This window comes from Tamandua tetradactyla, chromosome 23 (genome assembly GCF_023851605.1).
Source record: "Tamandua tetradactyla isolate mTamTet1 chromosome 23, mTamTet1.pri, whole genome shotgun sequence".
NCBI lineage: Eukaryota > Metazoa > Chordata > Mammalia > Pilosa > Myrmecophagidae > Tamandua > Tamandua tetradactyla.
Window position 1 is genome coordinate 42,283,955 of NC_135349.1, and position 16,922 is coordinate 42,300,876.

Consider the following 16,922-nt stretch of genomic DNA (forward strand, 5'->3'; position numbering starts at 1 on the left):
TTTTTCTGTTCCGTATTCTCTTCCCTCTCCTTCTAGGATTCTGATTGCGTGTATGTGGGAGACATTGTGATATTGTTCCAGAGTTTCTTGATGCACTGTTCTTTTTTTCTTCAGATTGGATCATTTCTGTTGATCTGTAAGCTTATTGGCTCTTTCCTCTGATGTCATTATTCTCAAAACCTATTCAGTGACTTTTTTATTTTATTGTATTTTTTAGCATTTTCATTCCATTTATTTTTATATTTTCTATTTCTCTGTTGAGTTTCCTTTATCTTCTTTCATCATGATCCCATTTTTGTTTACCTCTTTGAACACAGCCATTATAGCTTGCTTAAAGTCTTTTTCTCATAATTCCAACATTGAACTATTTGGGTATTAGCATCTATTGATTATCTTTCCCCTGTAAACGGGTTATGTTTTTCTGGGACTTCCTACGTTGGGCAATATTGGATTGTTTCCTGGACATTGTAAATGTTCAGTTGTGGAGACTCTGGATTTTGCTCGTATTCCTCAGTGGAGTCTTCACATTTTTGTCTTAATTTTATTAAACAATTAACTTAGGCTCAAACTGCAAACTCTTTCATGCCTCTGGTGGGCAGTGGCTCACTCAGATCTTGGTTCGGATTGCTTTAAGTCTGCCTTGCACATTCACAGTTCAGGGAAATCCAGAGACTTAGGTTGAGTTAATACACCAAATCTGGGGTTCCCCTTCTCTGACTTCCTCTTTTTCCAAGATCCCTTCCTTACTTTGTGTTGCCCCTGGTTGTACCAGACTTCTTCCCCTGGTTTCTTCTACCCAAAAGTCGGGGAACCTTCTGTTGGAGTTTTATCTGGTCCACGCCTACTGTTGCCCCTTGAAGCAAAGTCTCAAACAACAGGAAATTCACTCTGTGCCAGCTGTTTCCTCCAAAATTCTGGACTCCTTTCCAAAAACCACCTGTGTTTTTGTTTATTCAGTTTTTTTCTTTTTTCTTTTCCAGAGTTTATACTTATCTGTGTGAGGGTCAATTTGTAAGGAACTCTGTACTGGAGATGGAACCTCCCTTATCTGTGCTTTTTAATTTATAGCCCTCATAGCATCTGCTTTTTGATCCAGAAAGTCCTGCTATATGATACATGCTTAAACTACCTTTTTCCTTTTTGTTTAATAATGCTTTGAGAAAGTTTAATATTAATTCATCAAAAAAAATTGCTACTTGTTTCCTTCATCTGATTAAAAGGACTAAGTTTTCTTCCTTTCAAATATACTTATACTAATAGACAGTATCCAAGGTGCTTGGTGTCTTTATTCTTATTTGTGGTGCCTTTCATGGTTGACTAGCGTGTTAGCATATATTTTATTCTTGTCAAAAAGGAAATGCACCAAGTATTCAAGAAAGGACCAGAAAAGTGAATGATAATATTCCTTGCATATTAATTTTCATCATCTTAAATTGTTTATAGAATTGGCTTTAACAGTTATCTTGAATTATGAATGTAGAAATAGGTAAATGATTCCAACTATAGCATGACTTTAAAAAATAAGATTTCTATTAAATAAGCTTGTTTGGGGAAAAGCTTGCTTAACTTGTGGATTTAAATCACATCTAATTTTTATGCCATAAGCAACAGATTCTGAAACCAATATATTTCTTTTTATTTAGGCAAGATTATTACAACATTGGTTCTTAAAGTACTTCCAGTTTGCTAAAGGAAAATCATTAGTGAGAAGCGTGAATGTATGTTTTGTGTAGAGATCTTCAGATTTGAAAATTTCTAAGACCAGCTGACTCTCATTTTTCTCTTTATGACTTTAATCCATCACCAGCACTGTGGATAACTTTAATGCTCTTTACTAAGAGACTTGTTTTCCTATTTCTATAATGTATTTAATTTTGAGAACTAGTAGATTTACTTGTCTCTGCTTTGAAATCTGTATCAGGCAGATCTTTTTGAGAGTATGACAATAACTTGGGAACTCCCTAATTACCATTCTTTAGCACATTAACTGATTTCAGAGAGGGCAAGCAACTTCCTGACTGTCAGAGAAGGATTCCCTTCCCCAAGTCCCTAACGGCTGCTTTAGCACAGTAAAGTGGCAATGTGTTTGCTGGCAGTAGCAAATGTAGTAAGGAGAAAGATTGTACTTGTGAGTTAGAATTTTCAGGTTCTCTTAAGTTGGTTTTTGTCCAAAGTGTTAGTGATTGATTTTTTTTTTTTAGGGCCAGGTTATCTGGATCTAAGAATATTTGCTTTGTGATACACTATCAGAATATTGAGTAAATCTGTCCAGTTGAATTGAAATGTCACTTTAAATAACTGCTTTGTTGTACACCCCCTATTAAATATCACCATTAAACTTTTTATGAGGACAGTGAATTTGTCGTGTTGGCTGAGAGAGAGGCAACATCTGAGCAACAGAACAGGTTCTCTTGGGGGGTGACTCTTAGGCCTAATTTTAAGTAGGTTTAGCCTATCCTTTGCGGGATTAAGTTTCATATGAACAAACCCCACGATTGGGGGCTCAGCCTATTGCTTTTGTTGTCCCTACTGCTTGGAAGAATATCAAGAATTCTCCACTTGGGGAAGTTGAATTTTCCCCCTTTCTCACCATTCCTCCAAGGGGACTTTGCAAATACTTTTTTATTCACTGTTCAAAGCACTCTGGGATTTATCAGGGCATCACTCTGGACAAACCTACAAAATCTTGTCATGTAATCTCTTATTAATTTTTTTATTGAGCTTTAGAGTCATTTTGTTAGGGTCCTTCAAACGGCCCATTGGGATTTGCACCATCATTTTATTTGTTTATCTATTTTACATGGGCAGGCACCGGGAACCAAACCCGGGTCTCAGGCATGGCAGGCGAGAACTCTGCCTGCTGAGCCACCATGACCTGTCCCACATCATCATTTTAATACATCTATTAATTTAGCAAGAGTTGACATCTTTATTTAAACATTGAATTCTTATGGTCATAAAAGAATATAAAATCTCTGCATTCGTTCAGGTAATTTTGTATACCTTTGAATGTAGTTGTATGTTTTACTGTTGATGTTGTCATACGTACTTTTTAAGACTATGCAGAATTACTTTAGTGAGCAGGTGTCATTGTGCCTGATTTAGTACCAAAGCCATAATTAGCTATAGTTAGGATTCTTAATCTCACTTTCATTTGCTGTCTTGCCACCGAAAGACTGAATATGAGGACTCAGAAGTTGTATCTTTTTTATTCTTATTCCTGTACTTTGAAATGCCGTTTTGAAATGATGAGCTAGTTTAATAAGTAGCTTAGTTGTGTTAGTGTTTACATGTTGACATTGTTTTCTTATATGATTCCTGTTGTTACACTGATCTTATTTTAAACAAGTGAAATAAATCCTATTTTAGCAAATTTCAAATATAAGCAGAATGTCCTTGGGGTTGTTACATAAATGGATAATTCAGAATATGATGGTATTTCTAAAAACGTTACAAATTAATCTCTTGGGGTGATGGAGATGGGTTATAATTTCTGTTTTTTGTTTTTCTCTGTTTTCTGATTTTTCCATATTATCTGTTATAAAATATTTAAATTTAAGACTAAAAAAGTCTTGTAAAAGCATCTGCTAGGTTGTTTTTAAAACTCAGCATGGCTGGCAGATGAGTAGTCCCTTCATGTGGTTGAGTCTAGTTAGTTTATGGCATCTTTTTTCTAATCATGAGATTTATGGAATTCCTCTCAATTTTCCTTCTGAATCTGCTGTTCTGAAAAGGCAAATCTGAAACATTTTGCTTGATGATGTTTATTGATAATATTTCAACTATTGAGTGTTTTTACAGGCATTTTTTTTTTAGAAAAGAGGCACTCATTATTCTTGGAAAGAAACCCAAACGTCATTTTTGTAGCAGGGCAAATGTCACTTCATTATGTTTAGTAAAATGCCAGACCAGGGAGGGGAGTGTTTAGTAACTCATAATTGATGATGGTGATACTTCAGACCAGTATTTGACCTTAACTTCTGTATCCAAAGTAATAAATCTAGATGTTAATGAGTGCTTTTCAGATTGTATGATTACAAAAAACAAACATGGCTTTACGTAACTATTTAGTAATAAGGCCTTCTAATATGCTGTCCAAGCATTAAGAAGGCCTTCTCTCCTTTTCCATGTGAACGAGAGCACTGTGAGGCACTTGGTTTTTCACATTGCATCAGAGGCTAAGGAACAAACAGCTACACTGTTGGCAACGGAAACATAGAAAAGATACATGTTAAAAGAGAACTTTTTTTTTCTTTTGAAAAATGAGTCCCCCCCCCACACACACACAGTTTGAAACAAATAATTTTAGTACATTTTATAGCTGAAAAACCACCAGCTGGTTATAGGGCATCTATTGATTTTAATAATTGCCTATTAATCCCTAAATAAGTTTAGATCAGTTGATAGTATGAGCAGGGTTACCTTTAGATGTGTGCTCTTTTGGGGGGAGTTTCCTTTTCAGTTGGAATATAAGCCTTTCATGCCTTATTAATATATTATTATATATTGCTAGATACCTTATGTTTATATGTTCAGAAGTCTTTATAGTGATTACTGAAACAGGAATAATTAACTTATTTTGCAAGGTTTTTAAAAGGATTTTTTTTTCCATTTGAAACCTGAAATGTTATTATTTGCATAATTATTTGCCTGTCTTCTGTTGAAGAACTGAGAGACTAATTTCAAAGGGGAGTAGAGATTGAATACGTAATCTCAATACTGAAACTTATGGTTTAGTGATACAGATGGTTATCTAGACAAGTAGTGCATCAGGATATGATGTGTGCAGTGATAAAGGCGAGTTGCTTTGAGAGAATCAGCTTAGGTTAGCGTGGATTTGCAGAAGAGAGTCAGTTTAGGCTTTCTAGGGCAGGTAATACATGTGCTGAGCCTAGAATAATGAGAGGAATTAGCCGAGTACAGAGGGCTGAGGAAAGATTTGCACACCATGGGACTAGCATGTCTTTTGGTTTAACTCATGGGTACATGTGGTAGAATGGCAGGAAGCGAAGTTAGAAGGTGGAGACTTAGATCTTGTGTGCTAAAAATAGGAGTTTGGCTCTCTTTAAGCCAATTTGGCAGATGAACTCACTGCCCTCCCCCACTACGTGGAGCATGACTCCCAGGGATATAAACCTCCCTGGCACAGTGGTACAGGACTCCCAGGATGAGCCGGGACCTGGCACCATGGGATTGAGAAAGCCTTCTTGACCAAAAGGAGAAGAGAGAAATGAGACAAAATAATGTTGCAGTGGCTGAGATATTTCAGTCAAGAGATTATCCTGGAGGTTATTGTTATGCATTATATAGGTATTCCTTTTTAGTTTATGGTACATTGGAGTGACTGGAGGGAAATATCTGACACTGTTGAGCTGTGCTCCTGTAGCCTTGATTCTTAAAGATGGCTGTGTAACTATATAGCTTTTACTGTGTGACCATGTGATTGTGAAAACCTCGTGTCTGATGCTCCTTTTATCCAGGGTGTGGACAGATGAGTGAAAAAATAAGGATAAAAATAAATAATAGGGAGGGTAAAGGATAGAGAACTGGGTAGATTGCAGCACTAGTGGTCAGTGACAGGGAGAGGTAGGGGCGGTATGGAATATGTGAGTTTTCTTCTTTTTTCTTTTTCTGGAGTGATGCAAATTTTCTAAAAATGATCATGTTGATGAGTACACAACTATGTGATGAGATTGTGAGCCATTGATTGTATATCATGTATGAATTGTACATGTGTGAAGATTACTCAATAAAAATATTAAAAAAAATAAAAATAAAACACAGTCGTTGAGAAAAAGATAGGCTGGGGACACATATGAAACCAGAAAGAATGATAGACGGTAGAGACTGAGATGGTATAATCTAGGAATGCCTAGAGTGTACAATGATAGTGACTAAATGTACAAATTAAAAAAAAATGTTTTTGCATGAGGAATAACAAAGGAATGTGAATATTGCAAGGTGTTGAAAATAGATGGTCATTCATATTTTAAAACTTCAACTTCTTTGTGAGATTAAAGCAAGAAATGTTTATTTGGTGCAATATACGTATTTTGACTAGTGCATTTCCTAATTTAACATATATGGACAGTTTAATTGAAAACTATAACATGGAACCTTGAATAGGGCATGAGATTTTGTAGGTTTATCCAGATTAGTGTGATGCCCCTCTAAATCCCAGAGTGATTTGAACAGTGAATAAAGAAACATTTGCAAAGTCCTCTTGGGGAAATGGGGAGAAAGGGGGAAATTCAACTTCCCCATTTGAAGAATTCCTGATATTCTCACAAGTGGTGGGGACAACTAAATCAATAGGCCGAGCCCTCAGTCTTGGGGTTTGCTTGGGGTTTGCTATGTAACTTATTCCTGCAAAGGACAGGCTAAGCCTACTAAAAATTAGGCCTAAGAGTCACCCCTAAACAAACAAAAATTTGAGTCCTGTTCTTTGTAAAAGCCTTGTTGTAATGTTCATTTAAGGTCCCTTTTTTTCTTATTAAATCAAGCTTTAAAATAAAGTATTGTAATCTAACCATTTTCTTTTAAAAGACTGGGATTTCAGAAGAATTTCTATTGAGTGCCAAGTTGACTAAACAAACATGAAGCTGCTTTTGGAAAGCCTGATAGTTTTCATAAGAGCACAGTCAAAAATAGATGGACCTTTTCAAGCAGGTTTTATTTATTTTTGAACATCTAGAGGGTGTATTATTTTCCCTTGGTCTTTGCATTTACTCTAGTTCATGGCCTTCTCCAAGAGGCTGAGGCCAAATTGAATTTATCTGGGAACCTGCCACATCTATAAATGCTACTCAGAATAATAAATGGGCCATTGGTGTCCAAGAATTGGTGACAGCGTACTTCAGTTCCTAATTTAGAATTCATGAAAAGTATCCCTTGACAAACAGGGAGGCAAGTGAAAGAAATTTTGATGGATTCATCCTGAAAGACATTTAAATGTTGTTTACACAAAGCATGCTGAAGGTATAAAAGGGGAGAATGAATGAATGAATACAGATGCTGAGAGTTTTTGTGTTCAGAGGAAGGAGAGAAGATGACCAAGCTAAAGTACCTCATGTGATTATTATCCCACCCGCTGGACTATACTTCTTGAAGTGGGGCCTGTGTCTCGTCGTTTTTTCACATCGTTGTTGTTTAGGATGGTGCTGGACACAGAGTTGGAGATGGCTTTGAGGAAGAGAGCCTTTGAAGTGGTCCTCGATGGAGGGCTGCTGCGTCTGCGTCTCAGCAGAGCAGACAGAGAAGCACTTTGAGCAGGACAGGTAGGAGTGATTGTGATGTGTCTTTAAACTGTGGGTCACATTCCCTCACTGGGTTGTAAAATCATTTTAGTGGTTGGTAACCAGCATTTTTGTAAAAAGGAAGAACTTAAAAAAATTTCAGAGTGCATGCAATATAATAAGGGTAGATTTTTAAAAAAAATAGTTTTAAATCTGCACGTAGATATATATGTATGTATACCGAGTTGCCATAAAAATGTATTTTTGGTCTAAAAGCTTTGCTCTCAGATAGTTTAGGAGATAAGTACATTCAAGTATTCATGTAATGAAGGATTATTCTCTTCCATGTGTGCAAAGCATTGTGGCAGGTGTTAGAGTAGAAAAGGAAGTGAAGGTGACCCTAACAATTCACTCACTCCTCTGGTGCTTCTCAGAACTTCCTAGACCAGACCATTCTGGGAGGGCTTGAGATATTGGTGTGTGCAGTTTTGGGAGGAAAGTTCTTTCCTTCACCTTACATATCCGTAGGCCAGTGGGAGACTTCTGTGCTTCTCGCTCAGAGAATATTGTGGTGAATATGGCTGAGTCCTCTCTCCATCCCCCTTGCTCAGTTCCCCTTGTGGGTGGAGGATTTGCTTATCTGAGCGCTGAAATCAGGAGGGATCTGACAGGCAATGGGCTCTTCTGACCCCTGGATGGGGCCATTACCTTGAAAAAGACAGGCCTGGAAACCAGCTGCTGGGTTGCCTGCTAGCAGCTGAAGTTAGGAACCACGTCAGTTGTCCTCACTGATGGAGTCTTATGGTCTGGAATTCTTTGGGGGGTGGCATTGGTTATAGTAGGAAGCCCCATTTTGGACCTAAGCCCAAGTTCCATCTCCAGCACTATCTGTCAAAGAGCCGTATACTTTAGAAACATAAAGGTAACAAGTCTTCATTAGCTCCTCCATCTCTTCTTCAACTTGTTAGAACCCATGGAGGTGCAGTGGGGGAGATGTCCCCTAATGCTAGCATGTTCCAAAGGGAGATATGGTTGTAAAGGACCAAATTAAAGGGGCTTTGATGGGTGCCCCATTATATTTCAACTTTGTATGTGGGCAGCAGGGAGCTTTTTGAGGGTGGCAAGGGGAGTGGCAATGACTATAATGACATGATAAGGAATTTCTTTATTAGAGTATTATGGGTTCCAGAGTATGAGAGTGCTAAGAGACAATGAGTGAAAACAATATTTCCAAAAATGGAATAGTGGCCAGTAGTGATATGCTGTTAGATTTGTTTCTACACTGTGGTTGATCTCTGAGGGTATTTACTTTCTCCTGACATTGTTCAGGTTTTGGTGAAACTAAATTCTCAAGTTTCCTACCATTCTGGGTTACCAGACTGTTGAAGTGGGAACTTTGCTTTTTAACTCCGGACATGAGTTGACTTTTTATGTCTAATATTTCACCAACCAGAAGATGGTGCTGTCATGCTGGAAGCCAGTCTATCATTCTAACACCACGTAAAGCTTATCATTTAAATGCTTATTCGGGCTAAGTGATACGGACAGATTTAGCATGTGGATTCAGTGATGCACCTTTTCATGCATTATGGCTGCAGAGAGGTGACATGGAATATTAATGGGCTCAAACCTCCAACAATCTGAAGCTAGAGAACCCCAACCCCCTGGGCCTTGGGAAGGGGCTCAGTTCTGGGTTATCATGGCACTCAAGGCAATGTGCTGCATGCAGGGGTTGAGATGTTGCCTTCTGTTAGCACTGTTTAACCCGCGTACAGTCCTCCACAATTTGATTTAAAGATTTATGAATAGAGGTGGGAGAAGTTTCTGTAAAGAAAAAACCTTTTTCCTCTTTTCTTTTGGGGGAAAGAAGTACCTAGAGAAAAACTTATGAAATAAGTTTATAAGAAATGCTCATGAAATAAGTTTATAAGAAGTACTTATAAACTGATCATTCAACACTGAGAGGGAAACCCAGTTGATATGATGGACTTGGAATAGAAATGGATGTATGATCTTAGGTGCTAGGGAAGAATTGAGTGAGGTAATAAATGTGAACTTCTTAACATAATGCCAGGCACTAGCTGTTCATTGAATGTTCATTTCTTCCCCCACTTCACCCCCATTTAGAAATCTAAACTTTAAAATATTAATAATTGATTTTATAAAAAATCTGCTTTGCTGCATCATTGAGCCTGTGAGTGTGAAGCTGTTGGGGTGTGACTGTTCCAACTTGCAAGATGATAGCTTGGCCCTCAGTCAGGGTGTCCTGTTTGTTGCAATTAGTGAACCTTCAGTGAAATCTCCTTGTGAGAAGATTTTTTATTGTGAAATATATATATAAAACAATAAAATTCAAAGTACATTGTAATGCATAGTTATAAAACTGATTTCAGAGTTTGATATGGATTACAGTTCCAGAATTTCAGGTTTTACCTTCTAGCTGCTCCAAGACACTGGCCACTAAAAGAAATATCCATATAATGATTCAGCAATCATACTCATTTATTAAATCCTATCTTCTCTGTTATAACTCTTCCTCCTTTGATCCTTCTCCCAGTCTTTAAGAGTTTTGGGGCCATGCCCATTCTATCTTTTTCATTTTGGAAAGGGGTATTATAATTTGGAATAGGGACATGTAACTAGTTGATGTTCTTGCAGAGGCTGGCCCCTCTGGTTTCAGGACATCTGGCCTAGGAAATCTGGAGGTTGTACGTTTCTGAAAGTAATCTTTGTGCATGAAACTTTTGTAGACTCTCAGATAGAGGCCTAGGTTTTGGTTGGGTTTTGGCAAACTGTGGTAATTAGCAATATCTAGGTGAAGTTTGTGTAAGAGTAACCTCCAGAATAGCCTCTGGACTCTATTTGAACTCTTTTAGCCGCTGACACCTCATTTCGTAACATTCCTTTTCCCTTGTCAATCCCACAGCACTGTGGCCAGGCTCATCCCTGGGAGTCATGTCCTGTGTTGCCAAGGAGACTTTCACCCCTGCATGTCGTGTCCCATGTAGTGGGGAAGGTAATGATTTTACTTGCACAGTTGGGCTTAGAGAGAAAGAGGCCACATCAGAGCAACAAAAGAGGTTTTCTGGAAGTAACTCTTAGGCAGAATTATAGGTTGGCTTAGCTTCTCTGCTACAGAAATAAGCTTCATAAGAGCAAGCCTCAAAATCAAGGGTTTGGCCTATTGACTTGGGAGTCCTTAAGGTTGAGATAGTATCGGGGTTTCCCTGGAGGTAAAGTTTAATAGTTCCAGATTTTTCTCCTCTTCCTCAAAAAACTTTGCTAATACTTTTTAATTATCTACCCAACATACTCTGTGATGTATCTGGGTATTGCTTTAAACTATACAGAATTATAAGCCTTCATTCCAATTCTGGGCTCCATGTGTTTGGGTTGTTTAAATAAGCTACCCAGGCAGGTTGAGTTAGATTATGTGGTACAGAAAATTTAGGTTTTGGCCAAAATAAATCTCTTCTTTGATCTTATACAGTAGGTGAGGTTCTAAAATCCAGACGCTGTCATCCTTGCCCCTGTATTCTGATTTACCTTAGTCCTGACCAGATGGGCTCCATTCGTATCCCTAACTGAAGCCTGATCGCTTTTTTGGTTTCTTTAGCAGTTGCTGTATGGAAAAATGCTAGGTTTGAGACTTGCAAAACTTCAGCTCTGAGTCTTAGGTGTCACATACATACCCAAAGTTCCAGAGAAATACCAGGTTATAAATATATAGCACAGTATCTCAAAATCTAGAAATAATATGTGCAGTTCCGGACTAATTGTGACTGCTATAAGAGCTTACAATCTAGTCCCCAATTTCCTTGTAGTTATTTTCTAAAAGAGATGGTACAATATTTGTCCTTTTGTTTCTGGCTTATTTTGTACCACATAATGACCCCAACATTCATTCACCTTGTTGCACGCCTCACAACTTCATTCCTTTCTGTAGCCTCACAGTATTCCATCATATGTATATACCATAGTTCGCCATTCTACTTCTCAGTCAATGTGTCCTTTAGCCAACTCCGTCCATTCGACATCATGGATAAAGTCCAAAGTAAACAATCCATGTCTCACAGTATCCTCATTTAGTTATGCAGTCATCATCACTCTCAATTTTAGACAATTTTCTTTGCTCCAACGAAAAAATAACCAATAGATATGCCCTCAAACAAACAGAAAAACCAGACCTCCCCTTATCTTGTCCTTCCCTCCCAATTATCTACCCCTGGTATTACTGTGGTACTGTTGATGTCTTCCTGTTAAATATAGACCACAGCATTCAATAGTGGTTTTTAGTTTTCCCTCTAAGCCCCTTTTATTGACTCTTTGTACAAGATTCATACCTTTGAAGTAATTCGTGCATGAGCTTATATTTGTAGTGTTAATCATAGTGATACATGGCTCTATACAACCCCTTTCAATCATCTTCACCTTCAAAATGCCAAATGTACTTATAAACCCACTAATGAACTGTCTTCACTTCAATCCATTCCCTTACATTAACATCCAACCTCATTAGCTAACAATTCACCTGTCTTTAGTGTCTGTGTATCTCTTGGTCCCCTATATACTACATTTAAGCCTCTGAGTTTACCTTACCAAGGTCATAAAAGCGAAGTTGTACAGTATCTATCCTTTTGTTCTGGCTTATTTCACTCAGCATTATGTCCTCAAGCTTCATCCATGTTGTCATGTGCTTCAGAACCTCATTTTGTCTTACTGCTGCATAGTATTCCATCGTATGGATATACCACATTTTGTTTATCCATTTGTCTGTTGACGGGCACTTGATTGTTTCTGTCTTTTGGTAATTGTGAATAATGTTGCTATGAACATCGGTGTGCAAATGTATGTTTATGTCACTGCTTTCAGCTCTTCTGGGTATATACCAAATAGTGGTATTGCCAGGATATAGGGCAACTCGATACTGAGTTTTGTAAGAAACTGCAACTGTCTTGTACAACGGCTGTACCATTATACATTTCCACCAGCAATGCCAAGTGTTCCAGCTTCTCTACATCCTCTCCAGCATTTGTAGTTTGCTGAATGTTTACTAACAGCCATTCTTCTGGGTGTGAGGTAATATCTCATTGTAGTCTTCATTTGCATTTCTCTTATAGCTAATGAAAATGAGCATCTCTTCATGTGCTTTTTAGCCATATGTGTTTGCTCTTTAGAAAAATATTTATTCATATCTCTAGCCCATTTTATAATTGGGTTGTTCTTTTGTTGTTGAGCTGTATGATTTCTTTATGTATACAGCATATCTCTGATACATGATTTACAAATATTTTTTTCCTACTGAGTTGGCTGCCTCTTCACCTTTTTGACAAAGTCCTTTGAGGCACAGAAGCATTTGATTTTGAGGAGTTACTGTTCATCTATTTTTTTTTTCTTGCTTGTGGCTATAAGTGTAAAGTTTAAAAAGCTGCCTCCTAGTACTAGGTCTTATAGTTGTTTACCTGTATTTTCTTCTAGGAGTTTTGTGTACTGGCTCTTATATTTAGGTCTTTGATCTACTTTGAGTTAATTTTTATATAGGGTGTGTGCTAGTTTTTAAGCTGCCAGAATACAATGTTCCAGAAATGGAACCGCTTTTAAAAAGGGGGATTTATTAAATTGGGTAGGGGGAAATACTAGTGGTCAATGAGAGGGAAGGGTAAGGGGTATGGTATGTATGGGTTTTTTCTTTTTTCCTTTTTTTTCTTTTTCTGGAGTGATGCAAATGTTCTAAGAAATAATCATGGTGATTAATATACAACTATGTGATCATATTGTGAGCCATTGATTGCACACCAAGTATTGAATGTTCATATGTTAAGAATGTTCGTATTTGTATGTGGCTTGGTTTTATAAATAAAAATTTAAGAAAAAGGTGGGGGAAATTTATGAAGTTGAATGTTTATAGTTCTGAGACCATGAAAAATGCCCAGTATTAAAGTAAGGCTATAGAAATGTCCACTCTAAGACCTCCAGGTAAAGATGCCTTGGCTCAAGAAGGCCAGTGATGTTAAGAATTTCTCTCTTAACCGGAAAGGCACATGGCAAACTTGGTGACATCTGCTAGCTTTCTCTCCAGGCTTCTTGTTTCATGATGCTTCTCTAGGGGTTTTTCCTTCTTCATCTCCAAAGGTCTCTGGCTGCATGGGCTCTCATGGTTCTCATGGCTCTCTCCCAAATGTTTCCTCTTGTAAAGGATTCCAGAAACTAGTCAAGACCCACTTGGAATAGGTAATGTCACATTTCCCTCTAATCAAAGGCTAATACCCACAATGGGGGCCACATCTCTATGGAGATAATCTAATCAAGCTTCCAACCTACAGTGCTGAACAAGGATTAAAAGAAATGGCTTTACTTAGGATGGATCAGGATTAAAACATGGGTTTTCTAGGGTACATAATCCTTTCAGACTGGCACGGTGTAACGTTTGGGCCCTCCTTCATTCTTTTAGCTACTGATACCCAATTCTCCCATGCCCATTTATTGAAGACTATTCTGTCCCAATTCACTGGATTTGGGGACCTTGTTGAAGATCAGTTGACCATAGATTTGGTGGTCTGTTTCTACACTCTTGATTTGATTCCATTGGTCAGTAGTTCTATCTTTGTGCCTGTACCATTGTTTTGACCACTGTGGTTTTATAATAAGCTTTAAAATCAGAAAGTGTTAGTCCTCATACTTTATTCTTCTTTTTAAGGATACTTTTAACTATTTGAGGTCTTTCTCTCTTCCAAATAAGTTTGAAAACTACCTTTTCCAAGTCTTCAGAGTAAGTTGTTGGAATTTTTATTGGTACTGTGTTGAATCTGTAGATCAATTTGGGTAGAATTGACAACTTAACTATATTTAACCTTCCTATCCATGAGCAGGGAATCTTTCCACCTGTTTAGATCCTCTGATTTCTTTTAGCAGTGTTTTGTAGTTTCTGGGTACAGTTCCATTACATCCCTGGTTAAGTTTATTTCTAGATACTTGATTCTTTTATTTGCTATTTGAATAGAATTTTTTTCCTTACGTCATTACTTTGTGTATAGAAATATTACTGATTTTTGCACATTAATCTTATTTCCTGTCAGTTTTCTGAATTTATTTATTAGCTCAAGTAGCTTTGTCATAGATTTCTCAGGATTTTCCAAGTCTAGTATCATGACATCTATAAATAATGAAAGTTTTACTACTACCTTTCCAATTTGGATGCCTTTTATTTCTTTTTCCTTCTTCATTGCTCTCCTAGAACTTCTAGCACAGTGTTGAATAATAGTGATGACAGAGGACATCCTCGTCTCGTTCCCAATCTTACGGGGAAGGCTTTCAGTCTCACTATTGAGTATGATGCTGGCTATGGGTTTTTCATATATGACCTTTATCATTATCATATTGAGAATTTTCCTTCGAATTTTGAAGTGTTTTATCAGAAAAGGATACTGAATTTTGTCAAATGCTTTTTCAGCATCAATCGAGATGATCACATGGCTTTTCCCTTTCAACTTGTTAATTTGCCTGTATTACATTGATTAATTTTCTTGTGTTGAACCACCCTTGCATTCCTGGTATAAAAATCCCAGTTGGTCATGGTGTATAATTCTTTTAATGTGTTGTTAGATTTGATTTGCTAATATTTTGTTGAGGATTTTTACATCTATATTAATTAGAGAGATTGGCCTGTGGATTTCCTTTCCTGTAGCATCTTTACCCAGTTTTGCTATTAGAGTGATGTTAGTTTCCTAAAATGAGTCAGCTAGTATTCTTTTTTTCCCTCACTTCTTGCAAGAGTTTTAGTAGGATTGGTGATGATACTTTTTGGAATGTTTGATGAAGTTTCCCTCTGATACCATCTGGCCCCAGGCTTGTCTTTGTAGGAAGATTTTTGATGGTGGATTGAATCTCTTTAATTGTGATTGGTTCGTTAAGATCTTCTATTTCTTCTTGAGTCAGTGTAGATTGTTCATGTGTTTCTAGAAATTTGTCCCTTTCATTTAGGTTGTCTTGTTTGTTGGCGTTGAGCTGTTCATTGAATCCTCGCATTAGTTTGAAAGCTACCAGAATCCAGTATATCAGAAATAGAACAGCTTTTATATAAAGGGAACTTAATAAGTTACAAGTTTACAGTTCTAAGCCTATAAAATTGTCCATTCTAAGGCATCCAGGGAAAGATACCTTAATTCAGGGAAGGCCAATGTGTCAGGAAACCTCAGTCAGCTGGGCAGTCACATGGCTGGCATCTGCTGGCCCCTTGCTCCTAAGCTCTGATGCCTTCAACCTTTGTTCATGTGGGGGCTCCTCATTTGCTTTTCTGGGATTGGCTTTCGTCTCTTGGCTTCCTTTGACTCTCCCTAGGTTCATGCTTGCTTAACATCTCATGGGGATGTCTGCTGGGCTCCAAGCATCTCCAGACTTCTGTGTGTCTATTCTCTGAAGCGGCTGTTCTCCAAGCATCTCCATCTGCTGTCTCTGTCAGCTCTGAGGCTTCTGTCATTTCTGAATATCTCCAGAACGTTTCCTCTTATAAAGAATTCCAGTAAATGGCCTACTTGGAATGGGTGGAGTCACATCTCTAATGAAAGGTCATACCTACAGTCAGGCGTGCCACATCTCTGTGGATATAATCTAATCAAAAGATTCCAACCTACAGTATTGAATCAGAATTAAGAGAAATGATTGCCTCACAAGATTGAATCAGGATTAAAACATGACTTTTCTGGGGTATATAGTACTTTCAGACTGGCATAATCTTCTTAGGATTTTTTTTGTTTTGTTTTATTTCTTCAGTATCTGTGGTTAACAGCCCCCCTCTCATTTCTGATTTTGTTTATGTGCATCCTCTCCCTTTTTCTCAGCCGACTAGGGTTCCATTGATTTTCTTGACTTTCTCACAATCCAGCTTTTGGTTTTATTGATTCTTTCTGTTGCCTTTTTTGTTCTCCAATTCATTTATTTCTGCTTTAATCTTTGTTATTTCTCTTCTTCTATTTGATTTGGGGTTAGTTTGCTGTTCTTTCTCTAGGGTCTTCTAGTGAGCATTAAGTCCTTGATTTTTGCTTTCTTTTTTATTATAGCACTTAGGCAATTTCCCTCTCAGCACTGACTTTGCTGCATCTGATATGTTCTGATATGTTGTATTCTCATTTTCTTTCATCTCCAGGTATTTACCAGTTTCCCCAGCAACTTGTTCTTTGATCCACTGATTGTTTAAGATTGCATTATTTAATCTCCATATATTTGTGAAAATTCTTGTTCTTTGGTGATTATTGATTTCCAGCTTCATTCTGTTATGATCAGATAAACTGCTTTGAATAGTGTCAGTCTTTTTAAATTTATAAATACCTGTTTTGTGCCCTAACATATGATCTATTCTGGAAAACAGTCCACGAGCACCAATGGAGAATGTATATCCTGATGTTCTCAGGTGTAACAATCTATATACCTCTGTTAGCTCTAATTCATCTATCATATTCTTTAAGTTCTCTATTTCCTTGTTGATCCTTGTTTGGTTGTTCCATCTATAGAAGAGAGTAGTGTGTTGAAGTCTCCCACTATTATTGTTGAAACTTCTATTGCTCCCTTTAGTTTTGCTAATGTTTGCCTCATATACTTTGGAGCTCCTTGATTGGGAACATAAACATTTATGATTGTTATTTCTTCTTTGTGAATTGTTCCTTTTATTAATGTGTATGTCTTCCTTGTATC

The 16,922-nt window shown here is 37.4% G+C and overlaps 1 protein-coding gene across 4 annotated transcripts in view; it reads left to right on the forward strand.

Moving 5' to 3' along the window:
* The window catches only part of PARN (poly(A)-specific ribonuclease), a 226,455-nt gene that overhangs the window by 91,151 nt on the left and 118,382 nt on the right, over nucleotides 1–16,922 (forward strand). For 2 of the 4 annotated variants that reach the window (XM_077141739.1, XM_077141737.1), the window contains exon 22: nucleotides 10,162–10,251. The exons of the other annotated variants lie outside the window; for them this stretch is intronic. In XM_077141739.1, the coding sequence (XP_076997854.1) occupies nucleotides 10,162–10,251 (90 nt within the window). The remainder of the gene's footprint in view (nucleotides 1–10,161; nucleotides 10,252–16,922) is intronic. 4 annotated transcript variants of the gene reach the window in all.